The 26,985-nt window shown below is 53.0% G+C and overlaps 1 protein-coding gene across 1 annotated transcript; it reads left to right on the top strand.

Moving 5' to 3' along the window:
- Nucleotides 1–8,166: 8,166 nt before the first annotated feature.
- Nucleotides 8,167–21,916, top strand: ZMYM3 (zinc finger MYM-type containing 3). The gene is given in 26 exon segments (XM_020976600.2): nucleotides 8,167–8,352; nucleotides 9,038–9,688; nucleotides 10,423–10,466; nucleotides 10,660–10,732; nucleotides 11,555–11,846; nucleotides 11,957–12,131; nucleotides 12,300–12,506; nucleotides 12,508–12,525; nucleotides 12,619–12,769; nucleotides 12,964–13,079; nucleotides 13,170–13,256; nucleotides 13,378–13,528; nucleotides 13,953–14,125; nucleotides 14,214–14,379; nucleotides 14,705–14,769; nucleotides 14,863–15,016; nucleotides 15,222–15,337; nucleotides 15,436–15,610; nucleotides 15,749–15,895; nucleotides 16,412–16,515; nucleotides 16,801–16,969; nucleotides 17,324–17,475; nucleotides 17,995–18,109; nucleotides 18,901–19,155; nucleotides 20,231–20,348; nucleotides 20,456–21,916. Coding segments are annotated over 25 exon segments (4,050 nt in total). The 5' UTR covers nucleotides 8,167–8,352; nucleotides 9,038–9,054; the 3' UTR covers nucleotides 20,649–21,916.
- Nucleotides 21,917–26,985: the final 5,069 nt, after the last annotated feature.

Raw genomic sequence — 26,985 nt, 5'->3', positions numbered from 1 at the left:
CCTCTGTCTGTAAAATGAGGGTGATAACAGGACCAAGCGAGACGTTTGTAGCGCGCTCTTCTTGTTGAAGGCGCCTGTTCCCTTCGCCTTGTGCTGGGCTTCTGATTGGATCGCTGGCTTCAGGGAATCCAAGCGACAAGCCCTGTTTCCAGGATTATCTGGAAGCACTGTCCACGCTATGGCTTCTGGGCTCCCAAAGCAGACTTAGAGTGGAACTAAGTGGCTGTATATGCCCCAAAGTGGGCCTGGCAGAGAGTTCTAACAGCCAGTGTATAAGATTTACATGTGCTTTATGTACAAGCTCTCCAAACTCTTGCCTATTTGGTGTCTAATGTGTACTGCTCAGTGACACACGCCTTTGCCCTAGGCCTGGGATTGGGGCAAAAATAAATAATTGAAGCCCTCCCCCCCTCAATCCCTGCTTGCAGGCTTTCTCTCCAGCATAAATGCATCTCTCATGCAGCAGGGGGCAGCTGCTGCTCTGGGTCGGAATCTTCTGGGCCGAGTGAAGACTGTTCAAACTGTATCACTCCTGCCCATTTTGTCATTCCAAAAGCTCTTGTCTCCATTCTTTTGTTTTGCACTCCTCTCCAGAAAAGGGGTGGGGGAAGAAGGGGCGTAAGCCTTTATGTAGCACATATTATGTTCCAGACACTGGCCAAACAGTTTTTTACAAACATCTTGTTCAATACAACACTTTGAGGTAGATGCTGTTATTATAGTTGAGGAAACTGAATCAAACAGAGGTTGAGTGATATACCCATGGTCACCCAGCTACTAGGTATCTGACGACAGATTGGAACTCAGGTCTTCCTAACTCCAGGCCCAGAACTCTATCTATCTTACCATCTAACTGCCTTGGAAAAGGTCAGGCTTGCTTGTTTCTAAGGAATAGTATGTAAGCATCATCTTCCCAGGATCAAAAACCTGTCATTTTTTTTTCAGACTTGCCAGAACAAAAAAAAATCACTCTAGCTTATCTAAAGCAAAAGTGATATCTTAAATGTAACAGTCTCCAGAACAGACTTTTTACCAAAACTGCTTGCTCTGAATTTGAGAAACTAGACCCTGGATGAGGTTCTGTGATGCTGTTCTCATGGATAAGGGGGGGCCAGGGCTTGGAAAGGGTAGGTTTTCCCAGTGGGCACCATTGTTATCAATTATGTAATTCATTCAACAAACAGTAAGTGCTTATTTCATTCAAAGTATCCGTTTCCCACTTTTTTGCTTTGCTTAATCAGCAGGTCTTTGAAAATGATAGCTGTGAGGGGCAGCTAGGTGGTGCAGTGGATAGAGCACCAGCCCTGAAGTTAGGCAGGACCTGAGTTCAAATGCAGCCTCAGACCAAACACTTGACACTTACTAGCTGTGTGACCCTGGGCAAGTCACTTAACCCCCAATTGCCTTAGAAGGAAAAAAAAAGAAAATGATATCTGTGTTGTTGTATCTTCCTGAATGGGAGACAGCTTTTTGGAAAAAAACCTATTTTGGGGGTATGTTTAGCTTTCTCCCAAATCAAATGCTTTTTTATGGTCAACAAAGACAAAGTCCAGTGGGATCTCAATTGTATTGTTTGTTTTGTTTTAGTTAATTGCATGAAGAGAAAGATATTGGCTCCTGTGAGCTATCACTGCACAAAGTTGGCCTGTTCACTGCTGATAGCTTCATCATGAATGGCCTCATGGTTTTCCATAGATGGGAAAGCAGTTATATGGGTCATGAGTTATTGAGGCTCTTTTGGTCCTAGCAAGGGCTGAGATTTTAGGAGGCAGCTGGTGGTACAACGGATGGAATCAGGAAGACCTGAGTCCAAATCTAGCCTCAGACAATTATTAGCTGGGTGACCCTGGGCAAGTCCCTTCGCCTCTGTCTGCTTCAGTTTGCTTATCTATTAAATGGGCATAATCATAGCGCCTCCCTCCCAGGGTTGATGTTAGGATCAAATGAGATAATATTTGTAAAGCGCTTAGCACAGTGCCTGGCGCATGGTCGGTGCTATAGAAATATTAGCTATTCTTTCTTTCCACCACTTTTGGTGGATTCCCTTCTTTCATCTACAATGAGAATCAGTTCTTCACTGCCCTCAAAATCATATAGTCTGCAGCCCCCACTTCCTGGAGGAGTAAGCCAGTTTAGCTGCTTTTCCTGGCTTTGTTTTCTTTTGAGCCATTTCCATATCCTCCAGGCCTCTAGTGCCTTCTATGGGTACTGGGCTGTCGGAGTCCCAATTCCATGGCTCCACTGTGCATTCCTGTGTTATATAGGGAGCCAGGTGCTAAGCAAGACCAGACACAGCCCCTCTCCCGGTGGACTTCCCACAAACAGGGAGATAAGTTACAGCTATAGGTGACTCATACAGAAGATTACAAATCAAAGGCATTGGAGAGTTTTAAAACCAAGTGCCCTTTAGGAGTTTCCAGGGGAAGGACATTGCTACCCCTGGGATAGAGATGGGGAAGGCTTCCTGGAGGAGAGGGCATTCCACTGGGGCTTTAAAGAATGTCTAGGAATTGAACAGTGCCCCCCCCCCAAATGTTTCTCTTTGTCTTTGTCTTCCTGGCACTGCTTACATACCATAAGCACTTAATTAGTGCTTGTTGAATTGAACTATGGGTGGAAATTGCAGAGGCAAAGTTGGGCTTGATGAAGGAAAACCTTCTTGCCAGTGAGAACTGTCCAGAAATGGAATGGGCCCCCTCAAAGGGGGATTTTCCCTCCCAGTGGCTCTTTAAGTAGAAGTCTTCTTAAGAAGGAGACCACTTGTCATAGGCATGGTAGAAAGGATTTTTGGTCAGCTGTGGGTTACACCAGATGACCTCTTGTGAATGAGAAATGACTGCACAAATGAACAGGTATTTGTTCAGTGTTTCCTGTGGGCCGGGCATTGTGTTTTTTTTTTTTAATTAATTAATTTATTTTTAGTTTTCAACAATCACTTCCACAAGCTTTTGAATTTTAAATTTTCTCCCCCTCCTTCCCCAAGACGGTGTGCAATCTGATATAGGCTCTACATATACATTCCTATTAAACCTGGTTTCACATTAGTGATGTCATAAGTAAGAATTAGAACCAATAGGAGGAACCACCAGAAAGAGGAAACAAAACAAAACAGAAGCAAAAAAAGAGCAAATAGTCTGCTTCAGTCTGCAGTCAAACTCCATAGTTCTTTCTCTGGATGTGGATAGCATTTTACATCATCAGGTGTTTGGAGATGTCTTAGATCCTTGCGTTGTTGAGAAGGAAGGGCTAAGTCTATCAAAGTTAGTCATCGCACAACGTGGCTGTTACTGTGTACAACGTTCTGGTTCTGCTCAGTTCCCTCAGCATCTGACCATATAAGTCTTTCCAGGTTTTTCTGAATTCTACTTCCTTATCATTGCTTATATGGGCCAGGCATTTGGGGATGCAAATCAAAAGTGAGAACAGTATCTGCCCTCAGGAAGCTGCCATTCTAATAATCATGATAGCTAGCATTTCTAGCTCACAACAACCCTGGGAGGTAGGTGTTCTTATTATCTCCATTTTACAGATGAGGAAACTGAGGCAGACAGAAGTGAAGTGGCTTGCCCAGGGTCACCCAGCTGGGAAATGTCTGAATCTGGATTTGAACTCAGGTCTTCCTGACTGTATCCATTACACCATCTAGTAGAAACTAACGGGGAGGATAACATATACCCAAGTGGTGGTCATGGAAGAATATGTTTGGAGAGTCCCGGGGTTGATCCATAAGAGCGGCTAGGTGGTGCGGTGGGTAGAGTGCAGTCCTGGAGATGGGAAAACCTGACTTCAGATTTCATCTCAGACACTTTAACTAGTTGTGTGACCCCAGGCTAGTCACTTAACTTGAGGTAAAGCTGCCTCAGTTTTCTCAACTGTAAGATGGAAATAATAATAGCACCTACCTCCTAGGATAGGTTGTGAGAATCAAATGAGATCATATTTGTAAAGTGCCTGGCACATAGTAGGTGCTTAATAAATGCTTGCTCCCTTCTGTCTGTTCTTCCTTCCTCCCGTAGGGCACAGTTTGTATTGTAGTGTTGATTTGATTACTGAGCCCAAAGTAAGAGGTCAAAAGGGATTGGGGTGGGGGGTGGGGCTGAAAGCATGGCAACATTGCTTTCAACATGGTCTGGGGCTGGCTAGCTGAATTTGCCTTCACTCATTCACCAATCTAGACAACTGTGCCCCAGATGAACTCCATCAGGGCTGGGGACATTTTTTGGGCCATCTCATCAGGCAGGAGGTGGGATAGGGAAAAGGCAGAGTGCACAGAGGCAGTGATCAGATGGGATGTGCAGTTTGATATTGTAAAGGATCACAGATTGAACTGGAGGGGGCCTTAGAAGTCACCTGGTCCAGCCCCTTCATTTTACAGATGCAGAAACTGAGGGAGCCCAGGAGAATAGTAGTTCATGGCAGAGCCAAGAATCCTGGTCCACTTGTTCCCAATGCAGCCCCCTTTCCGCTGTTCAGTGCTGCCTTCTTCCTTGGTTAGTGATGGTCTAAACTAGATGACTTCAAAGATCCTGGGATTTGGTGATTCTGGGGACACCCCGGGGAAAGGCCATGGGATTGACAAGCACGGCTCCTGCCCTCCACAAACTGGCTAGCTCAACAGGATGAAATCTAGTCCAAAAAAGGCAAAATCGTTCAAATAACAAATGAGCAGAAGTGCATGCTAGATGGGAGGCAGCGTGCTTAATAGTGAGTAGGCTAGAGAGAAGTCACATTAGGCAGGTCAAGCTAGCCAGGAGAATCCTAGAAAGACCCTTGCCACTGAGACTCAAGGTCAGGGAACCTTCAGAATGGCCAAGCCGGGCTCCTTGGCACTCTCCTCAGCATCTTCCCAAAGGCCACTGACTAGGCACATGGAATTTCTAATCTCTGCATTTCAGAGCACCTTAAGTACCCTAGGAGTGGGTTGCATTAGCATCCAACTGTTCTCCCAGGCTCTAGTTTGAGTGCTCAGGAGCTGAGGGCTGGCCCCATCCTAAACGAATGATCACCCAGTTACGGGCAGTTTGCCTTCTTTCTCAGAGTTAAGATCCTGAGCTTTTGCTCTTGGTATTTATAGAAATTATTGAAGTCAGAAAACACCTTTATTTGTCTGGCCTGGTTACAGTTGGTTACAGGCCTTTCTGCTTTACCCAGAATCCAACAAAATAGAGGTTTAGGCCTGTCACAGAGAAAATAAGCCCAGCCAGGGGAGCTACAAGGTAACTAACTGATGTTCCTGGACTTGTGAGGTTTTCAGAAATGCTAGTCAGAGATAACAGCTGTTGTTGGGTTTTTTAATTTTTTTTTTACAAGGAAGCAGCTTTCCTGGGTTTAGATGGGTTCAAGAGACCTATTTACTTGACTAAGTCTTCCCTCAACTTCAAAGTAAATGGTCTGGAATCCCTCAACTTCCCACCCCCCTTCCCCCAGGAAAAGCAGTGCGGTCAAGCACAGGTACATAGTCAGCATTTGAATAGCAAAGGAATGCCAGAAGGCATATACCCAAGGCAAGCTCGGGCCACTGTATTCAGTCCAAATCCTTGGCCTCCAGAGGATGGGGCATTTTGTGTACCCAGGGTTGCTTCAGACTTGGAAGGGAGGAGTGGCTCAACATCTGAGAGGCATATAGGACCCCCCCCCTTCATAGATTTAGAACTGAAAGGAGATGAGGGAGGAAACAGAGCCCACTTGGAAAGGTTGAATGACTTGCCCACAGTCACAGATAGCAAGGGTAGAGAGGCAGGGTTTGAACTCTGACCAAGCCAGCACTTTTTCCTACTGCAACACTCTGCCACAGGTCTAGTTAAGCCTCCTTATTTTACAAATGAAGAAACTGAGGCCCCTAAGGACAGTGATTTTAGGAGTAGTAAGCACTGGTAGAGACCACCAGGTGGCACAGTAGAGTGCTGTATTTGGAGCTGAAGACTTGAATTCGAATTTTACTGTGCAAGTAATAACCTTTGTTAGCCTCAGTTTCCTGATCTGTAAAATGAGGATAATATAATAATCACTTGTCCCACTGAGTTGTTGTATGGTACCAACCAAGATAATACAAGTGAAGGACTTTGCAAATCTTAAACGTACAAAATCCACATTATCTATGATTGCTAAGCTTGAGGGCCAAGGCCTCAGTTCAGATGATTCTCTGCTATAATCTGGCATTCTCTCCATTAAACCATGCTAGCTTACAATCTCTCTGGAAGCAAAGGAGCTGCCATAAGCAGCTTGTTGCCCTTTTCAGATGCCATCGAAATGTACGGTATTAGTGTTGGTGTTGTGGGAAGCTTTAGCTAAGCAAGCTACTTTCCTTTTCTGGGCCTCGGTTTCTTCATCTGTCAAGTGAGAGGTGGGATTGCAGGGTTCTTAACCTAGGCTCTGTGGATTTGCTTTTAAAATGTTGTAACTATTTCCATAGACTTGGTTTCCTTTGTACTCTTGTGTATTTCATTGTAATCCTATACAAAGGGCATTTGGGGGCATGACCCCAAAAAGGTTAGGAAAACACCCTGGGACAGAGGGCCTCTGAGGCCCCTTCCAACCCTAGTTCTCTTTCATTCTGAGTGGTGGTTGTGGTGGGTGGCCCTCGAGAAGGCCTCAAATGAGATAATGAATGGAGCAGTTGGCCAGTCTCAAAGTGGGAGCCATGACTGTTATCATAGTTATTATTATGACTGTTCTTGTAACTCTGAGAAAGTAAAGGGGTCACACATATGGCCAAGGGAGCAGGGAGACTGTGGGAGCTGGCTGTGGACAGCAGTGGGAAAGATAAAGGAAAAAAGTGGATTGGTTAGACTTAGAAAGAAGGACTTCATGTGACCCTTTGTTCAGGGGAGAAAGAGGATAAGCCCCAAGGTCGAGCTGGGCCAGAGAGGTTCAGAAGGAGGACACTTGGGAGGAGGCCAGGCCTCGGAAAAGACCAGGAGAGTGAGAAATTCGAGAGCCAGAGCTGAGGGCAAGGGGCAGAGCTTGCAAAGAGCAGGAGAGATCAGAGCTCTTGGAGCCAAATGGACAGACAAGGCTTTTAGAGCCCTTTCCATCAAGTCAAGCCGAGAAGCATGCACTCAGTGTGCCAAGCACTGTGTGTGCTCAGCGCTGGGGAGCCAAAGGCTGTCTCCCGCTCGGTTTTTGAACTTGAACGGGAAGCTCCTCGGCTCTTATAGTGCCCCACCTCTCTAATAAATAGGTCCCTCTCCCCCTTTCTCAGGCCCGGGGGCATTTGAATTGAAGTGCTAGCAGTGACCTGCTGGTGCAGGAGCCTAAACGTTTGCACACATTTGAAAAGCCCTCAGTAGTACCCTATCCCTGCACGTCCAGAGACAGCACTAGGGCCCCAGCCAGGCAGCCCCGCACTGGCGGCAGCGAGGGCCGCTGAGTCCGTGCCTGTAACTCTCAGGCAGGCGGGCAGGGAAGTAGGGTGGGCGCGCGCGTGCTGAGCCCGTGCTTGTAGGCGCGTGCCCGCGTGCGTGTATATGTGTATGTGTATGTGTGTGTGTGCGCTGAGCCCATGCCTATAACCCTCAGGCAGGCAGTGAGGTAGGGTGGGCGCGTGCGCGCGCGCGTGTGTGTATATGTGTGTGTGTGTTGAGCCCATGCCTGTAACCCGCAGGCAGGCAGTGAGGTAGGGTGGGTGGGTGTGTGTGTGTGTGTGTGTGTACGTGAGCGCGGGGTGGGGGGGTGTCCTGGCTGTGCGCGCGCGTGTGTGTATGTATGTGTGTACACGTGAGCGCGGGGGGGGGAGTCTGGCTGCCCCTCTAACTCGCTCCCCAAAGATCAGGCGGGCGGGGGTGGCTGCCCCAAAAGCTGTAGCTCTACCGGGGGCCCCGTGCAGGGCGGGGGCCACGTGGGCCCTGGGGGGGGATAGGCGTCCGAGCCCCGCCCGCACAGCAAGTTGGGGGGGCAGGTGCGGACTTGCGGGGGCCCGCGTGCGGGGCCCTCCCAGCGGGCCTCGGCTTGTCCAGGCGCGGCGCCCGAAGCGCCCCGCCCCGCCTCCGCGCTCCGCTTGACGGGGCCCCGGGCTGGCGGGCGGGGGCTCCGGCTCCGGCTCCGGCTCCGGCTCCGGCCGCCGCGGTGCTCCGCTCCACGATTTGCAGGCAGCCGCGGGGCTGGGAGTCTCGCGCCGGGGGCCGGCGCTGTCTCGCGAGCCCCCTCCCCGCGCCAGCCAATGGGCTTGGTTGCTGGCGCCGCCCGCCCGCCTGGTGCAGAGCTCTGGGCGCTGCGAGCGGCGCTGCCATTTAAAGGGGCCGCGACCCCCGTCCCGGCTGCGAGGGAGGGAGGGAGGAGGAGGAGCTCGGGGCCGTCTCCGTCTGCAGCCCCTGGCTGGTAATCGCCACCCTAGCCACACTAGCCCCGCCGCAGGTAGGGGCAGGGCCGGGCTGGGCCGAGGCGAGGAGGGGCCGAGAGGGGTTTTGCTGTTCGCCCCGAGGGGAGCTGGGGAGGGAGCGCAGGTCCAAAATGTCTTCCTGGAAATGCCCGGGGTCTAGGGGAAGGTGGGGGGGGCAATGGGGGGCCCGGGGGAGGGGCCGCCCTAGAGAAGAGGGGAGGGGCTAGAAAGGGGGCCGGGGGGGCCATGCAGGGGGGGGCGGGGAGGGACTAGGCGGGGAGTCTCAGGGGTGGGGGGCCCTGGGGGGAGATCGAGGCGGGAGGGGAGAAGCTTGGGGGGGATTGGAGCAAGGAAGGAAGGCTTGGGGGGGTAGGAACCGCCCCCGCGAGGCTCACAGCCCGGGTCAGGGTGGAGGCAGGGGGCGAGAGGAGAGGAACTTGGAGCTGGAGGGGGTGGGGGGGGTCGGTCGGGTCCGGGTTCGGGTCCGGGAGATCAGGCAGGCGCGGGCACGGGTCCAGGGTGGGGACCTGCTTGTCCCACAGGGGGCGCTATGCAGTGGAGGAGTGGTCAGCCAGGCGAGACTTGTGGGAATGCATGTCGAGGAAGGGGGGTGTCCAGAGGAAACCCAAGTAGAAAATGGGGTGTGTCTCAGAGGCAATATAGGGAGGGGGCCTGGCTCCAACCATCCCTTTTGCCTCTTCTCCCACTTCTGACCCACAGCCCAAATCCAGTGATCCATGGACCCCAGCGATTTCTCCAGCTCATTTGAGTCACTGGCTCTGCCAGAGAAGCCCCTGGCAGGAGACCTTCCAGTGGACATGGAGTTTGGAGAAGATCTGCTGGGTTCCCAGACTGCCCCAAGCCAGGGCTGGACTCCTCCTGGCCCACCACCAACCACTGAGGCCCTAGACTTGCTGGACACCCCTGCTGGCCTGGAAAAAGACCCGAGTGTTCTAGATGGAACCACTGACCTCCTGGGACTTGGGGGGCTCCTCTACAAAGCACCCTCTCCTCAAGAAGTTGAGCACAGTCCTGAGGGTACACTGGGTTGGGCTTCAGGGGACCAGACCCTAGAATCTGCCCCCAGAGGACAGGCCCCTGAAGTAGCAACGCCTGATCCTGGGGCTGGGACAAGCCCTGCCTTGACTGAGGGGCTCCTGGAGCCCTTGGCTCCAGAGTCCCTGATCAACCTGGAAGAAGAGACCCCCTGTACGACTGCTAGAAGAAAGGGCCCCCCTGGGCAGGAGGAGGAGCTTCTGCAGGGGCAGCCCCCAAGCCCAAATGCCCCACCAAGCCCCTCTGTGGGGGAAACCCAGGGGGATAGTGGCTCCAAGACCCAGCCCAGCCCCCCAGCACACCCCTCCTTGCCAGGTAGGTTGCTCTAGTCTGGATGGAAGCTTCAGGGTTCTTGGGGGAGGGAGGGCGCAGGGAAGACGTTGCTTTTGAGTCTCTTCCCCTGCCACAGTGCCCCAGCTGGCTTCTGGTGACAGGGTTCTTTCTTTGTGGCCTTGGGAAAAGACTAGGCTCCTTGGGCTTGAGACCTGCTTCACTGTGCTTCTGGATGGGAGTGGGCTTTGTGGATAGGACCATGGGCTACAGCCCCCAGCATCACACAGTAGGAATGCAGGGTCATGGCCTAGGATTGAGTCTTTGTCAGAGAGGAGGAGAGGAAAGGTTCTGTGGCCTGCCCTGCTGGGACAAGGGCACGGAGAAGGGAATGGGGGCCTGCTTAGATACGGGGCTCAAGGGCTTCTAACCAGCCATGTCCCGACATTTGTATGCTCCCTTCCCCCATGTCCTTGGGTAGCTGCATTCCTTCTTGTTGGGGAAATTTTTGGTTTTGCAGAAAAAGGGGTGTGAAGCATGTTTCTGCAATCCTTAAGTCTATGTAGATGATAACTCAGTCCCCAGAGACTAGGGGCAGAAAGGCAGTGGTAGAAGGCCTCCTGGGGTTAGAGGTCCAGGAATTGAGGCACAAGCAGCCCTGAGCAGGGCCCCCATGTGGCCACAGAGCCTGGAGTTTTCCCTTTCAGTTTTGAGGAAGTAGCCCAGGAATAGAGGGTGGGGGCAGTTCCAGGCTCAGGCTGCCTTTTCTTCCTTTGCAGGGGATGGCCAGACTGAGAAGAACAGTGAGCAGCCTCCAGAGAAGGTGAGCTGGGGAGGGGAACTAAAGGAGCTGCTGTTCTGGGGAAGCTTCTTCAGGAAGCCTCCCCTAGCTCCCTCCTTCCCCTTCAGGCCAGACCGAGGGTCGTCCCGTCCCCCCATGGGCCTGGGCTCCTGAGACGGCTGAATGGCTGGCCCACCCTTGCTGTCTGCTTTTCTCTTCTCTTTATGTGTCCCAGGAACAGAAGAGAAGTGAGCGCGCTCGGAGGGTGGAGGCCCCTAAACCGGAGACAGTGGACTCCTCAGAGAGCAGTGAGTTCGTTCCAGGAAGATTTCAACCTTTGAGGGTAGCAAGAGCAGGCTCTGGGAAAGTGGGTGGCTGGATTTGGGCTTGTGGCTTGTAGGTTCTCCATTCTCCTGCCACATGTGGCTTGGGACTCTTCTGTTCCTGCTCTAACTTGGCATGGGGAACAAGGCTAGTAGTGGGGGATCTGGGCCAAGGGCATTCATGATGGGCAACCATCCATCTTAGCTGGGCCATACCCAGCCCTGAGCAAAGCACATGGGGGTGGTGGGCTTGGAGTCAGCAGGGACTCAGAGGCCAGCCCCTGCCTCTGGAGCCAGTCCCCCTGGGCGGGGGAGGAGGAGGAGGGGGAGAGCACTAATCTTCCAACTCTATAGCACCTGCTATGTGCCAGGCGCTAGGCTAAGAGCTTTTTATGAAGATGATCTCATTGGATTCTCACAACAGCCCTGGGAGGTGGGGACTATTGTGATTCCCATTTTACAGCTAAAGAAACTGAGGCAGGCAGCGGTTTGGTGATTTGCCTGTGTCTGAGGCAGGATTGGACCTCCTTCCTGCCCCCAGACCCTGCTCTGCCCACCTGGCACCACCAGCTGCCCTGGGGCAGGACACTTAACCTTTCTGAGTTTCTCTTTCCTCATCTAGGTGAGGAAAAATCCTTCAAGTACCTGTCTGTGAGCTATCTTTTTCTTTCTTAGACCCTCCCCAAAGGAGTTTTTCAGGGAATCCAGCTAGAAGGCCAGCCACACCTCAGGGGAGGGTATGAGGATTTAGAAGGTCAGGCCATCGTTGGCCACGGGCTGTTAGCTCATCACTCCTTCTTTCTACAGTCCCAGTATCAGATGAGGACTCAGATGCTATGGTGGACGACCCCAACGATGAGGACTTTGTGCCCTTCCGGCCAAGGCGCTCTCCCCGGATGTCTTTGCGAAGCAACTTGGCACCCCGGGCTGCCCGCTCAGCAGGCACTAAAATGACCTGTGCCCACTGCCGGACCCCACTGCAGAAGGGTCAGACTGCCTATCAGCGTAAAGGGCTCCCCCAGCTCTTCTGCTCCTCTACTTGCCTCACCACATTCTCCAAGAAGCCTCTGGGCAAGAAAACCTGCACCTTCTGCAAGAAGTATGTTGAGGGGCTGGGGGAGGGAGAACTGTAGAGCCCGGGCCTGGTTGGGCAGGCGAAGGAGGGGTTAGAGGTGAGAAAGGACACTGTTGCCACTGTCCCACCTTTAGGGAGATCTGGAACACCAAGGACTCGGTTGTGGCCCAGACTGGGTCAGGAGGCTCATTCCATGAGTTTTGTACATCTGTCTGCCTCTCCCTGTATGAGGCCCAGCAGCGGCCAGCGCCCCCAGCGGTCGATGCGTCAGATGCCACCCGCTGCAGCATTTGTCAAAAATCTGGAGAGGTGAGGGGGGGAATGGGAGGGAGGCCCCCTGTCTGGTGGCCGAAGCTGAGCTCCCTTGCAGGCCTGGGGGTGCTGGGCCTGCTGGAGCTTTGGCGTGCCCAAGGGGGTACTTGGGGGTGCTGAGGCCTGTTGGGAGGGCCTGGCTAAGGGAAGGTCTTGGTGCGGCAGGTCCTCCATGAGGTCAGCAATGGTAGCGTTGTGCACAGACTTTGCAGCGACTCGTGTTTCACCAAGTTCCGTGCCAACAAGGGACTGAAGACCAACTGTTGTGACCAGTGTGGTGCCTACATCTACAGCAAGGGGGGGGGTGGGGCCCCTCCCCCTGAACTGCTCTTCCATGAGGGCCAGCAGAAACGCTTTTGCAGCACAGCGTGCTTTGGGGGGCTACAAGAAGGTGGGGCCAGGGAGGGTCCTGGAGGGAGGGAGGGAGGAGGAGCCCAGCTGGACTAGGAATGAGACCTCAGCCTCCCCTTCCCTGTCACCCCAGAAAAACACCCGTGTGTACCCATGCGTCTGGTGCAAAACGCTGTGTAAGAACTTCGAGATGCTGTCCCATGTGGACCGAAATGGCAAGACAGGCCTCTTCTGTTCTTTGTGCTGCACCACCTCCCACAAAGTGAAACAGGCTGGGCTGGCTGGTAAGAGGGTGGCTTGGGCCTGCCTCCCTTCCTCCCTCCTTCTCTTCCTCCTCTCATCTGCAGGCCCAATGGCTTCCTTTTCTGTCTGCTGTGGTCAGATTCCTGTGTATCACACCTATCTCCTTCTGCTTCGAAAAGCCTTCTCTGCTCTTTGTCCTTGGCTCTCATCCTCTCTCTCTCTCATCCCCTTCCAGGCCCTCCCCGCCCCTGCAGCTTCTGCCGCCGAAGTCTCTCTGACCCCTGTTACTACAACAAGACAGATCGCACAGTCTACCAGTTTTGCAGCCCCAGCTGTTGGACTAAGTTCCAGGTATGCCTGACTCAGGGCCCAGGGGTGGGCTCAGGCAGTGTGCTTCAGGTAGAGCCGAGAGTCCTCTGACCGCCTGCCTTGTCTCCACAGCGTACAAACCCCGAGGGGGGCATCCATCTGAGTTGTCATTATTGTCACAGCCTGTTCAGTGGCAAGCCTGAGATCTTGGATTGGCAGGTGAGGCCTAGAATGGGATCCTGAGTCTGGCTGGCTGCTTCTTCCTCCCCGGAACCAAATGTACCAGCTCCCCTCCTCCCGCCCACTTCCCCCTGGGGGGACCCTCTCTGCCTCACTCCAGGACCAAGTGTTCCAGTTTTGTTGCCGTGATTGCTGTGAGGACTTCAAGAGGCTTCGGGGCGTGGTGTCCCAGTGTGAGCATTGTCGGCAGGAGAAGCTGCTTCATGAGAAACTGCGCTTCAGTGGGGTGGAGAAGAGCTTCTGTAGTGAAGGTCGGGCCTGTGGGTGAAGGAGGGCGGGGAGGGAAGCAAGGGCCTGAGCTCCTTCCACCCCAGCACTGGTGACCGCCTGGCTTCAGGCGCCAGGATTCAGGTAGAGGGCACCAGTAGCTTGTGATTATTGAGTGAATGCTGGATTGGACTGGACTGGCATCTAGATATTTAAGGTGCTGGGGCCGGGGGTTGGTGATGATGGGGCCCCATGTCTTGCAGTTGCTTTCCTCACTACAAGCCCTGGAAGGTAGGTGATGCAGCTTGTCTCTTCCCTGTATCACAAATGAGGAAACGGAGGCTTGGGCAGGAGCCATCCCTGCCGAGTGGCAAAGCCAGGCCTCTGCTTCCAGAGCCAGCTGGCGAGGGGCTGGTGCCGTCCAGCTGTGCCTGGGCTGGTCCTGATGGTGCTGCCCTTTCCCTGCAGGCTGTGTGCTGCTCTACAAACAGGACTTCACCAAGAAGTTGGGTCTGTGCTGCATCACCTGTACCTACTGCTCCCAGACCTGCCAGCGTGCAGTCACTGAGCAGCTGGATGGTAGCACCTGGGACTTTTGTAGTGAGGACTGTAAGAGCAAATACCTATTATGGTACCGCAAGGTGAGAGGAGAGTGCTTAGGGAAGGGGGGGATGGGGGGAGGGCTATCTTTGGCAAGGCTGGAGGCTGAAAGTGCACTGGTGCCCTCAGGCCGCCCGCTGCCATGCCTGTAAGCGCCAAGGGAAGCTGCTGGAGACAATCCACTGGCGGGGGCAGATCCGGCACTTCTGCAACCAGCAGTGTCTGCTTCGCTTCTACAGCCAGCAGAACCAGCCCAACCTGGACACTCAAAGTGGGCCTGAGAGTCTCCTCAACAGTGAGTGAGAACAGAGACCTCGAGCACGGGTGCTGGCCATTCTCTGCTCTGCTCTTTAGCCCACCAGGCCCTCTGTTTTGCGCTCCCTAGGGAAGGGGGCGCTGTGGTCTCTGGTGTAGCCTTACTTTTCCCCAAGGGGAAGCCATATTGGTGCCCGGCCCTTCTCCACTCTGAAGAGGAAAGTCACTGTGTGATATCTTTCCTTCTCTGCCCTTCCCTGAACACCCCATCTCCCGAGACCCCCACATCTCCAGTTCTGTGACTTTGTGACTGGAATTCTCATTCGTCTTCCCTTAGACTAAAGAAGTATCCTTTTTATTTGCAGGTCAGTCTCCAGAACCTAAACCCTCTGCACCCTCTCAGCCCAAAGTGACCAGCAGCACCACAGCGGTGAGAGCTCAAGCAGGGCAAGATCAGGATTGTTTAGGATGCAAGGGAGAGGGGCCTGGACCCTTAACCGTCCCCACATCTCTGTTTCCATAGGCGACTGCTAAAAGCCGCTCAGTCCCAATTGATACTACACCCCCACCGCCGCCTTCAATGCCCCGGAAGAACAAAGCTGCCATGTGTAAGCCCCTGATGCAGAATCGGGGTGTGTCCTGCAAGGTGGACATGAGATCCAAAGGGTGTCAGACAGGTGAGAAGCAGAGAGAGGGAGGCCAGTACCGCAGCCTGGGCATGCTGGCTCCAGGCAGGTGGAGGCCTGGCCTTCAGGCTGTTTTGGCTCTCTTGGATGAACTTCTCAGGAGTTCTTAGGCCCTTCCTTTTCTCAGCAGGGGGTTTGTGGGGTGGGGAGCCCATTAACCTAACTGCTGGGAGGCCCTTGGGTACTGTCTCCTCAGAGCAAGACTGGAAGCCACAGGTGATCGTGCTGCCTGTCCCAGTGCCCATCTTTGTCCCAGTGCCTATGCATCTGTACAGCCAGAAAGTCCCGGTGCCTTTGTCACTGCCTATCCCAGTAAGTCACCTCGCCCTGCCACGGACTGAGATACAGTGCCACGGCCAGCAACCCTCCCCTCTCTAATGGCGCCTGCCTCCTGCTTCCTGTACCCACAGGTACCTGTGCCCATGTTCCTGCCCACAACTCTGGAGAGCACAGACAAGATTGTGGAGACTATCGAGGAGCTGAAGGTGAAAATTCCATCCAATCCTCTGGAGGCTGACATCCTGGCCATGGCAGAAATGATAGCAGAAGCGGAGGAATTGGACAAGGCCTCATCTGACCTCTGTGGTATTCCTTGGAAGGGCAGAGGACTTGTTGTATATATATATTACTGTCAAGGGGTGCGGACTAATGAAACCAGACCTGGCGGGGGGAGGAGAGGTAGGGAGGTACAGTAACCAAGCCCATGCCCCTTCCTGCCCCCAGACCTAGTAAGTAACCAGAGCACAGAGGGTCTGCTGGAAGACTGTGACCTGTTTGGACCAGCAAGGGATGACGTTCTCGCCATGGCAGTGAAGATGGCCAATGTCCTGGATGAACCAGGGCAGGACCTAGAAGCTGACTTCCCTAAGAGTGAGTGTCCCCCCTTGACACCCCCAAAGAACTGGGAAGAAGCTAGCAGAGTGCTCCTGGTGACCCCGAGACAGTCAGCTGGCCTCAGGGAGAGAGAAACAGGGCTAGAGATCAGAGTCGACCCTGACAGTTCTCAGAATTTCTTCATGTCTGGACAGTCTTCTCTTCAAGCCTTTATATGATCTAGTTCAGCAGTGCCACTGAATGCCAAATATCTCCAGTAAGGCCCAGATCATGTAACCAAGGAAACTTGGACAAAAAAGGGTTGCCAAGGGATGCAGTGGCACAGCCTAGGGGAAGGGAAGTAGGACCACCATCATGCCAGGGAAAGACTGAGCTCATTTGAATGCAGGTCCTACCAAGTTGAACTTCTCCAAGCTTGCCTTACTGTCCTCCTCTGTAAAATTAGGAAGTTTGACTAGTTGAGCTCTCAGGGCCAGGGCCCTTCCCCTTCTGAATCCGTGATGACCTCAAAAAGGCCTGCTAACTGCCCCTTCCCTTGCGACCCTCTACCAGATCCCTTGGACATTAACCCCAGTGTGGATTTCCTCTTTGACTGTGGCCTGGTGGGGCCTGATGATGTCTCCACTGACCAAGACCTTCCCCGAGCCATCCGAAAGGTGAGACAAAACCACACCTGCCACTCTCCTAGGATGAGGAGGCAGTCGGTCACTGTGTCAGCTACTGTGCACGCCCACAAGCTGACCCAAGCTAACCAACCCCTGCCGCTGCCCAAGCTTCAAGAACAGGCTGTGATTTGTGACCTTCTGGCCTTTGGAATCTTGCCTGAAGCTCTGTCCTGAGGAGCACTCCTCCTCCCTCCCACTGAGTCCTAGGAGGTGGCTGCTCTCCTGGGTGGGCTCCCCTTCGATCTGCAGCCCTGGGTCTCTTCCTTTTCTATGCAGGGTCAAAAGCGGCTAGTGCTTTCTGAAAGCTGTTCCCGGGATTCCATGAGCAGCCAGCCCAGCTGTACAGCCCTTAACTACTCCTATGGTGTCAATGCCTGGAAGTGCTGGGTGCAGTCGAAGTATGCGGGTGGGGAGTCAAGCAAGGCCGAGGAGCTGCGCTTTGGCCGTGAGTGACCAGGAGGGGGGCCGGCAAGGGCACTGGGCTGTGTCTTTGCTGAGGATGTCCTGAGGAGCAACGGACATCTGCACTCCAAGGGGGCCTGGGTGATGAAGACACTCAGCCAGTTGTCAGGGCCCCAGAAGCTCAGGGCTCTCATTCTAGAACTGGTGGAAAGTGTCTGGCACGTCATCTTTGTCCATCCCTGTTTGTTTCCCTTTCCAAACTCTCCAGTCCCTTCTTTCTTTGGCCTGGGTGGGGGAATCTATTCCTAGAGAACCTGTCCCAAGACCTGTAGACTCCTGCTTCCTTTAGGGCATCCCCCTTTCCCTGCCCCTCTCCACTCACTGTACTTCCCTACAGCCAAGCCAATGCGGATCAAAGAGGACATTCTGGCCTGTACAGCTGCTGAGCTCAACTATGGCTTGGCCCAGTTTGTAAGGGAGATAACACGGCCCAATGGTGAACGATACGAACCCGACAGCATCTACTATCTGTGTCTTGGCATCCAACAGGTAACCCCTGTAGCCCACCCACTTAGGCCCTGAAGCAGCATGGAGGGCCAGGAGTAGCCCTCAGCTCCAGCACCTCTACCCTTGTCTTTGACCCCCAACCACTCCAGGGCAGGCAAATACCTGTCAGTCCTCTCCGATGGCCCAGGCAGTAGCCACAGTCATGTCCTGAGTCTCCACTTTATCCTCTGTGAGCTTAGGAATAGGGTGGGGGCTGTTTTATCTGTGAGTGGGATGATTGGGGTTTGAGGGGTTTTTTCCAAAGAACATCCGAAGAACAGAGTCAAGAGAGGGGGAAATGGGAGACTTCGCTTATTAATTAAAGAGTTATTGCTGTGTGGCCTGAGTTCCCAGGGTTGCTTGCAGACCAACGTTGCCAGATTGCCGTGAGGGCCCATGTTGCCCTGGAGGAAGTGCCATGGCCGCCTGGTCACCCAGCAGGAGTGGAGGTGGGGGGGCGGGGGGCGAGGCACGTGGACACGTGGAGGGGCAGGCTTTATGGTTGCCCCTATCCTCTCACAGTACCTACTGGAAAACAACCGAATGGTGAACATTTTCACGGACCTTTACTACCTGACCTTTGTTCAAGAACTCAACAAGGCCCTGAGCAGTTGGCAACCCACAATCCTCCCCAACAGTAAGGAATGATGGCTCCTTGCTCCTGCTCTTCCCCTTTCCCCTGCCGCCCCCAGTTCCTAGAAGAGCTTCCAACAGTCCCCTTTGATCTGGGCTCTTCTCAAGGCAGGAACAAACTGAAATTTGGGAAGTGGCTTTTTCAGAATTTAGAGGGTCAGGCCAAAGCACCTGCAGCTGAGAGTGTGCCTGGGGCCTTTGCCTGTGACTGAGTTCCTGAGGAAGCCTGGTGGCCAGACTGTCTAAAGAGCTGCCTTGGGGTGGGGGGGAGGCTGGGACTGGACTGATGGAACCAGCACTTTCACAAGAGTGGAGGGCATCTCATCTATACGTTGTCTCCTCCAGCACTTAGCACCCACCTTATAAGCATCTGGGCAAGGAGTGAAAGAAGGGAAATTGATGTTTTGGGGCCATCTTATCTCATTCTGTCTCTGGCAAGCTAGGGCCTGGAGGAAGGAGAAGGGGATGCTCCAGATGCAGTGGAGAACCCCATCTGTAGGAGGGAGAAGCCAGAGCAGCTTAACTTTGTGCATTAATTAGCCTGGGAGGCTCCTGGTATTTCTGTCCATTTTCCTGTAAGGATACAAAATGATGCAAATAATACAAAATAAAAGTTTACATCCAATTTACAAAAAAACTCAAATGAAAGCAGAAATCCGTATCCTTCTAGGGTCTGTGTGCCGCATTGAGTGCCTGGACCTCGCTCGGTGGGGTCAGGGCTGCCACCAGGGCCATGATAGCTCCGAGCCAGCAGCCTGGCTGCCCCCCTGACCCTGTGCTCCTTCTCTGTACCAGACACAGTGTTCTCTCGGGTAGAGGAGGAGCACCTCTGGGAGTGCAAGCAGCTGGGTGTGTACTCTCCCTTTGTCCTGCTCAACACCCTCATGTTCTTCAATACCAAGTTCTTCGGCCTGCAGACGGCAGAAGAGCACATGCAGCTGTCCTTCACCAACGTGGTGCGCCAGTCACGCAAGTGCACCACTGCTCGGGGCACCACCAAGGTAGTGAGCATCCGCTACTACGCACCTGCCCGCCAGCGCAAGAGTCGAGGTAGGCCAAATGTCCCCAGGGTGGGTGGGGTTCAGTGGGGAGGGATCTGTGTGTGATCAGTGAATGTCTTCCAGTCTTTTCTTTGTGGCCTGGGCCAGAACCGGGGGGGGGGGGGGGGCGGGGGGCGGGTGTACACAGAGGAGGGAGGGAAGGAGAGCAGACGAGAAAGAGGTTTTCCTCAGTTTCCTGTTGACCCTTGATTCTCATGTTTCCTGTTAACTGGATCTTCATGTCATCTGAATGATGGTCAGGGTTGCCATGGGCTTTATTGCTAAAGGAGGCTGCTGTTTCATATGTGTGCCCTTGGCACATAGGTTTGTGTGTGAGCGGCTCCCCAGGTGGCGGGCAGGTAGGCAATTATGTTCACACTGGCCCACAAGATGTCAGGTTGTTGGTGATCATCTCTTTGGGAAGACTCCTGAGCACCTCCCTCCAGCAGGGGCTCTGGATGGCCTAGCTTGCTTTTTGCCTAAGTCTCATGAGTAGGTGAGCATGGGCCTGTTGCCCTGAAGCTATGAGCTAACCCAGACTGCCATGGGCTGTCATGCCTGTGGAATTCCAGGGTCCGATGATCACCCTGGACCTCCCTTTCCCCCCAGACTCCAAAGCCAGGGGTCTTTCACCCTTTTGGTGTTCAGAACCTTTTTGGCAGTCTGTCTGGAGAAACCTGGGGATCCCTTCTCAGAATAACCCGTTTAAAGGCCTAAAACAAACTACATACAATTACAAAGGAACCCAATTCTATTGAAATAGTTATCAGAATATTAAGAAAGACAAGTTCATGGACCTCCTGAAATCTCTCCATGGATCCCTCAATTAAAAATCCCTGTTTGATATTCTTTGTAGAACATGGGAGCTGGAAGGGAGCCTTTCTTGTGTCCTCACCCCCTTGGGTATTAGTCTGCCAAAGCCTCTGGGTCCCTCCTCTGACTCATGCCTTGAAATGTGGAAAGTCAAACACAGGGTTACAAAGGAAACACGTGTTAAAATAGTAGAGCCATCAGAATTTGGTTTTGAAGTTCTAAGAATCTAGGTTGAGAGTCCTTCCCTGAGCTGACGTGCACTCCCTCTCCAGACCCCAGTGCAGGGAAGCGGAAGAGGGAGGAGGAACTTCCTGTCTTGGAACAGCGTGAGAACCGTCTGAACCCTTTGCGCTGTCCTGTCAAGTTCTATGAATTCTATCTCTCCAAATGGTGAGTGGGGAGGCCAAGGCAGTTGGTGATGAGTGAGTGGGGCCAGGCCGTGGGCTGCTGGAATCTTCTCAGGGTCCTCTGCTCACCGGCTCGCTCTCCTCCTGCAGCCCCGAGAGCCTGCGGAGCCGGAATGATGTGTTCTACCTGCAGCCAGAGCGCTCTTGTATCGCTGAGTCTCCTCTCTGGTACTCCGTGATCCCCATGGACCGAAGCGTGCTGGAAAGTATGCTTAACCGCATCCTGGCCGTGCGCGAGATCTATGAAGACCCAGGTCGTCCTGGCGAGGAGGACCTGGACTAAGTGTGCCACGCGCACACACTCTCCACACCGATGTCTGTCCTCGAGAGGGGCTGGCCCGGGCACCAGTGCTGCTCATTCTGAAGGGCCCTGCCCGTCCCTCCCCGCTCCTTCTCCCAAGGCCTGCCCTGGGAGCACCTGGCTTTCAACCTGTTCCTTTGCTCAGGGGCTCTTCTCCCAGTGCTAGGTCCCACTGGGGGGCTCTCCCCTGTGCCTTGGAGCAACACTCTTCCCCCTTGGAACAGATTGGGGTGGGAGGTGGGGGGGGTAGAAGGGGGAAGGCTTGGTGACAGGTATAATAGCCTTCACCTTGCTGGTTTGCAAGGCCTTGGGTCAGCAGGCCCAGGCAAGGGAAGTCAGTGCCCTAGTTGCCCTTAGTGGGTTCCCAGGTTTGGGAAAGAGCCCTGGTGCCTTCCCTTTCCCTTTCCTAAAGGTGCCACTCTGGGGCCCTCACCATGAAAGATCCCGAGGGGGGGGGGAAGGACCATTTTCCCTGAAGCACAGGGCTTAGGGGACACCCTTGCTCCAGGGCTTAGCCACTACTTCCTCTACCAGGCCTCCCCTCACTGCTGGAGTTCTATCAGCACTTCCTCCCTCCCAGGCACCAGGGCCTTGTGCTATAAGTTTAGTGATTTTCCCAGTGCTTTTTCCCTTTCTGCCACAGGCAGAGAATGACTCCTGAGTGCGGGGTGCAGACTTCTGTTCCCTGTGTCTGTGTGTCCATTTGACTCAGCCAGCCACGGCATTTCTGTGCTTACCCCTTTTTTCATGGCCTCCTGCCTGCTCCCCCTAGAGCTCAGTGGGGGCAGTTCCCACAGCAATAACCATGCCCATTCCTGGCATGGGATTTGATCCCCACTCCTGTCCTGCCCCCATTGAAGAACCAGGCTGAGCCTGTGGGGGCCTCTTGACAGTTTGGGTGGCATCTGTTAATAAGATCTTACTGGGGAGCTGAGTAGGGAGGCACCTCCTCCCCTGTTGCCTTGTTTTTCTTCTTTCCCCTCATTGCCTTGTTGTTCCAGGTTAGCTAAATGGGGTCAGGCAAAGGGATGCCCAGCTTCCCCCAATGGCTTTGCTGTTCTCTGGCCCCATTTCTGTGTTTTTATAACTGTTATCGGTTTAGCCACTGTTTAAATTGTATATATTGTTGTGAGGCGCCTCGCCTGTCCCCACAGTGATGCTGACGCCCTCGTGTTGTAGTGAGAGAAGCCGTTGTCACAACTAACCTTCTGTCCCTGGAACTGTTCGTTTCAAATAAAGATTCAAAAGTACTGCTACTTCCCCTCTTTGGGGAGATCAGAAACAGGGGGTGTGGTCTCCCTGCCGGGGAAGGGGGGGGGCAGGATCCGTAGGGCCCCTGGCTTGAGGAGGTGCAGGGGTTGGGTAGGGGCAGCAGCAGTAGGCAGGGTCCTGCTTGGGGGAGTAAGGCCCCTGGCTGGGAAGGTGGGGGGCAAGGCTGGAGCAGTAGGCAGGATCTGGAGGCAGGCTCTTCCCTTTCCCTCCCAAAGCTGGGAAAATCATGGAAAGCAGGACACTAGCTGCCTTGTCTATCTGGCTCAGGTTCCAGCCAGCAGAAGGGAGAGATGCAGCTAGCTTGGCCTCCCGGGCCCCCCAGTGGGCCCTGCTGATTGCCCAGGCCTTTGGGTGGGGGCCTCTCCCCACAGTTAGCCCTGCCCAGGCCCTCCTGCTCCTTTCCCTGCCTCCCAGTGTAGCCACCAGGCTGCACTGAGTCACAGGCTTAGTTGCCTTTTTAGCTCTAATTGAGGCAGGAAGGCTCAGCCCCAGTTCAACCTGGGTTTCAGGCTTCCACAAGCAGGTGTGGGAAGACGAGGGGGAGGGGGGGTGAGCTGCCAAAAGGCAGATTCAGAAGGTGAGGTAGGCTTCATTTAGGCCAACAGGGGTGGGGTGCCATAGGAGAGATGGGCCTTCTGTTCCTGGGGACCTGATGACTTCTGGTAGCCCATATCCCTCCTGTCACCATGTTTTGGACCTGGAGCTCTCCTCTGGTGCAGGCCCCTTTCTCCCCCTCCCTGCCAGTCAAGCACCTACCAGGGCACAAAAGCGGGCAGCATTTTCACTCTTCCTCTGTCCCCTCGGTCCTATGTCTCTTGCATTGTTCCAGGGGGCATCGGAATGATGCCCCTTCTTTGCCCCAGGAGTCGGGGCCAGGTCATTTCATTGTCAACAGCTCTGTGCCAGAGACAGAGGGGCAAGTATCAGTCCCATTTTAGAGCTGAAGAACCAGCTACAGGTTAAGTGACGCAGGCAAGGGAGCACCCAGCTAGCTGAGTGAGAGCGGAACTTGAACTCGGGCCTCACGTGGCTACATTTAGTGTCACTACTGCAGCTATGGCACCAAGGTCGATGACCTCAGGAAGGAGGAAAGTTGAATATTGATGAGCCATGTTAAATTAGATGCTGTTTTACAGGGAGATTCTGTACCAGCCGCTTCAGTAATGGTTTACAGTTTTACCATCGAATTCATCTTTGAATCAAAAGGGTTGGAAGGGCCTCAAGCTCAATCAGTCCCTGAACAGGAATCCTGTCTGGGAAAGGCTCAGTCAGGGGCTATGCAGCTTCACCTGCCTGGATGGCACATCCCAAGGCAGCCCGTTCCACTTAGGGCTCCTCTCACTGCTAGCAAGCTGTTCCTGAATCAATTGCCCCCTTTTTCACTAGCTCTGACCAAAGAAAAGCCCCGAGGGGTCTACAGTCTCATGGCCACGTGCCTAGCCCGTGCCTTCTTGAAGGCTCTGAACAAGCTCCAGCTGGCCAATTATGCTATCTGGAGGAGCAGCACCCTGACTGCCAGGTAAGGACCAGCATGCTGACATAGGCATGGGCAGAGAGGACTTGGCAGCTTTCTCCATTTCAAGCTGGACCCCCTTCCTTTTACAAATCAGAGACTTGTGGCCAAATACGGTGTATTGTCTCCAGAAGTCCCATTACCATAATAATGTAATGTAGTTGAATGGAATGACCCCCAAACCAGTAATGAGGATGAGCTCCCTCCTGTTGGAGTAGAGAATGAGAACGTGTCTGCTGCCTTCTCAGGCTGTGCATGCTAGGCAATATGTAGACAGACTGAGGGGAGAACAGAAATGATTCTGTTTGGGAGTTGTGACTATTGGAGAATCTTGGTGTTCTGGTCCAGCTTGACAAAATGGCTGACTGGTGGAGGCTACTTAGGGCCTCTAGAAGTCCCTGAATCTCCCTCAGAGCTCTGGTCCAACCAGGCCCCCCTCTCTAGATCCTGACAACATCCAGCCTTCACTTGAAGGCCTGCAATCATACAACAGCGTTCATCTTTGGACAGCTCTACTTCTCAAGAGAAGGGGCAGCTAGGTGGCACTGCAGGGGATAGAACACTGGGCTTGGAATCGGGAACACTCGTCTTCCTGAGTTCATCTGGCCTCGGTCACTTACTAACTGTATGACTCTGGGCAAGTCACTTTACCCTGTTTGCCTCAGTTTCTTCATCTGTAAAGTGAGCTGGAGAAGGAAATGGCAAACTACTCCAGTATCTTTGCCAAGAAAACCCCAAATGGGGTCATGAACAGCCAGACACAACTGAACAGTAACAGCTTCTTAGGAAAGGCCTACATAATTATATTGACCTAAGCTGCACCCCATCCCTTTAATTTCTACCCAGAGCCCCCCAGTTGATTCAATTCAAATACTACCCAACTACCCCTATTCTAACGAAAGTCCTGCACTCAGCCCAGGCTTACATTTCCAACTGCCTACTAGACATCTTGAATTGTATGTCCCATGGACATCTTAAGCTCAATATGTCCCAAACTGAACTCATTACCTTTCCCTCAAAACCCTTCTGTCTTCCTGACTTCCCTATTACTGCTGAGAGCACTGCCATCCTCCCAATCACCCAGGCTCCTAACTTCAATGTCTATCATCCTCAATTCCTCACTATCTCTCGCCTGCCCCCTCCCCCCTTCCAATCTGTCACCAAGTCCTATGATGCTACTTCTATGGTATCTCTCCTATATGCCCTCTCCTCTCCTGGACTACTGCAATAGCTACTGGGGATGGTTTCCCTGCCTCACATATCTCCCCAATCCAGTCCCTCCTCCCCTCAGCTGTCAAAGTGATCTTCCTAAAGCACAGATCTGACCATGTCACCCTCCCTACTCAGTAAACTCCAGTGGCTCCCTATTGCCTCCAAGATCAAATAGAAAATCCTGTTTGACATTCAAAGCCCTTCATTATCTGCTCACCACCAGCTTTCAAGTCTTACTTACACCTTCTGTCTCCCGGCCCCTGGCTGGCTTCCCTCAGGAGACCAGGTGGGGCCAACTTTCATCTACACCAGTACAAGGCAACTCTTACCTCCTGCTACCAACCCAATCTCCCGACTAAGATATGGAGAACCCCTGGGGCAAAGAGGAGCAACCTTCCCTTTGACTTCAGGCCTTCCATCTCTTGCTTTGAGAGTCCCTTGAGGAAAGAGAAAGGGGAAAGACAGTGGGGAGCAGGACTTTCTTCTTCTGCCATGTAGGTTTGACTTTCGTCTCCTACTGTATGGTCTCCTGCCTAATCTCCAGCCTTCAGAGAGTAGTGAAACAAGGCAGACAATGTGATCAACACACTGTACCTTCCATCTTGTCACCTACTTGATCTCCAGACTCCTTTGAGGGTACAGGAATGGTATCTTCTACTCAATGATGAACATTCTCCTACCTGGTCATGCCCTACTTCATCCCAGTGATTCTGAACCCCTTTAGCTCAGAATCCAAACCCCATTCCCCACCTCCACCCACCCAATTCTTCATCCCCATCCTCTTCAACCATCCACCCCGAAGTTTCAACCTAACTCCTACTGTGCCCTCTGGGATGCCTGTTCCATAGACAACAAACTTACCTTCATTCTAAATCTTTTCCTTTCCCACTCCCTCCATCTACTAGCTATTACTGAAACTTGGCTTACCCTGCCCCCCCCCACACACACACACTCACAACACACCCTTTCCAGTACTGGCTGCACCTTCAGTCATTGGTCCAGATGGAAGAGTTGGAATCCTCCCTGCTCCCCACGGTCACTTCCAGGTTCTTGTCTTACCTCCATCACTCAGTAACCTCTCCTCCCTTGAGGTTCATGCTATTTATATCTACCACCCAGTCAGAATCCTGGCAGTTTTTGTCTGCAGACATCCAGGTCACTCCCTTTCCTTCCTCAATGAGTTCAGTACCTGGCTCATAATTTTTCTCTCTTCCCCAACTCCTGCCCTCATAGCAGACTTCTACATACATATTGACTCTCCCTCCAACTCCTAATCATTCAGTTCCTCAGCCTCCTCACATCCCATGAGCCTCCACTTCACCTCAGCTATACACAAAGGTTGGTCATACCCTTGATCTTGTCATTTCCCACAATGTTCAAGAATTATGAAATGCCTTTATTCAACCACAATCTATTGGCTTTCTATCTCTCAGTTTCTGCCTTTCCTTACCAAATCCTACTCTTCTTCCACACCATGATCTCCAGTCTCTTGATCCCTCAATTCTCTCCTAGGCCATCTCCCCTGAACTACTCCCTCTCTCCTTTTTCCCTTGGTGAACCAATTTAATTTTGTTCTCTTCTCTTGAATCTCTAGCCCCCTTATCATTTCACCAATTGCACCCTGCCAAGCCTTAGCTCACTGCTATTAAGCCTTCTGTCTTACACATACGCAGACACACACATGCACATACACATGCCACTGAAAGGTGAATAAAATCACTCAACCCTTCTAATTGAGTGCATTACGAATGTCTGTTACAGTGCCTCAACTGGGCCCTCACTGGGTGATCTCAGCAGCTCCCATGGAATTAATTACCATCTCTAAGCTGATGATTCTCAAACTTACCTATCCTGCCCTAATCTTTCTGTTGACCTCCATTGCTGCATCTCCACCTGCCTTACAGACATCTTGAACTGGATGTCCAGTAGATATCTTAAACTCAATATGTCCCAAACTGAGCTCATTGTCTTTCTCTCAAAACTCCCCCCTCCCCCCCCCCAGCTTCTGTATTACTGTGGAGGGCAACACCATCCTCCCAGCCCCTCAGGTTCTCAACCTAGGTGTCATTCTGAACTCTTCCCTCTCTATCAACACCCCCCCCATGTCCAATATGTTGCCAAGGCCTATTTATTTTACCTTCATAACATCTCTTGAAAATGCCCCTTTCTCTCCTTTGATACTGCCACCCCTCTGGCACAGACCCTCATTACCTCATGCCTGCCACAAGTGTCTCTCCACTCCAAACCATCCTTCAAAGTGATTTTCCTAAAGCACAGGTCTGACGATGCCACATCGCTATGCTGTTAATTTCTGTGGCTCCC

Source organism: Phascolarctos cinereus, unplaced genomic scaffold (assembly GCF_003287225.1).
Source record: "Phascolarctos cinereus isolate Bilbo 61053 unplaced genomic scaffold, phaCin_HiC Scaffold_8;HRSCAF=390, whole genome shotgun sequence".
Lineage (NCBI taxonomy): Eukaryota > Metazoa > Chordata > Mammalia > Diprotodontia > Phascolarctidae > Phascolarctos > Phascolarctos cinereus.
The sequence above is the reverse complement of the archived record's forward strand: the minus strand, read 5'-3'. Positions and strand labels throughout refer to the sequence as shown.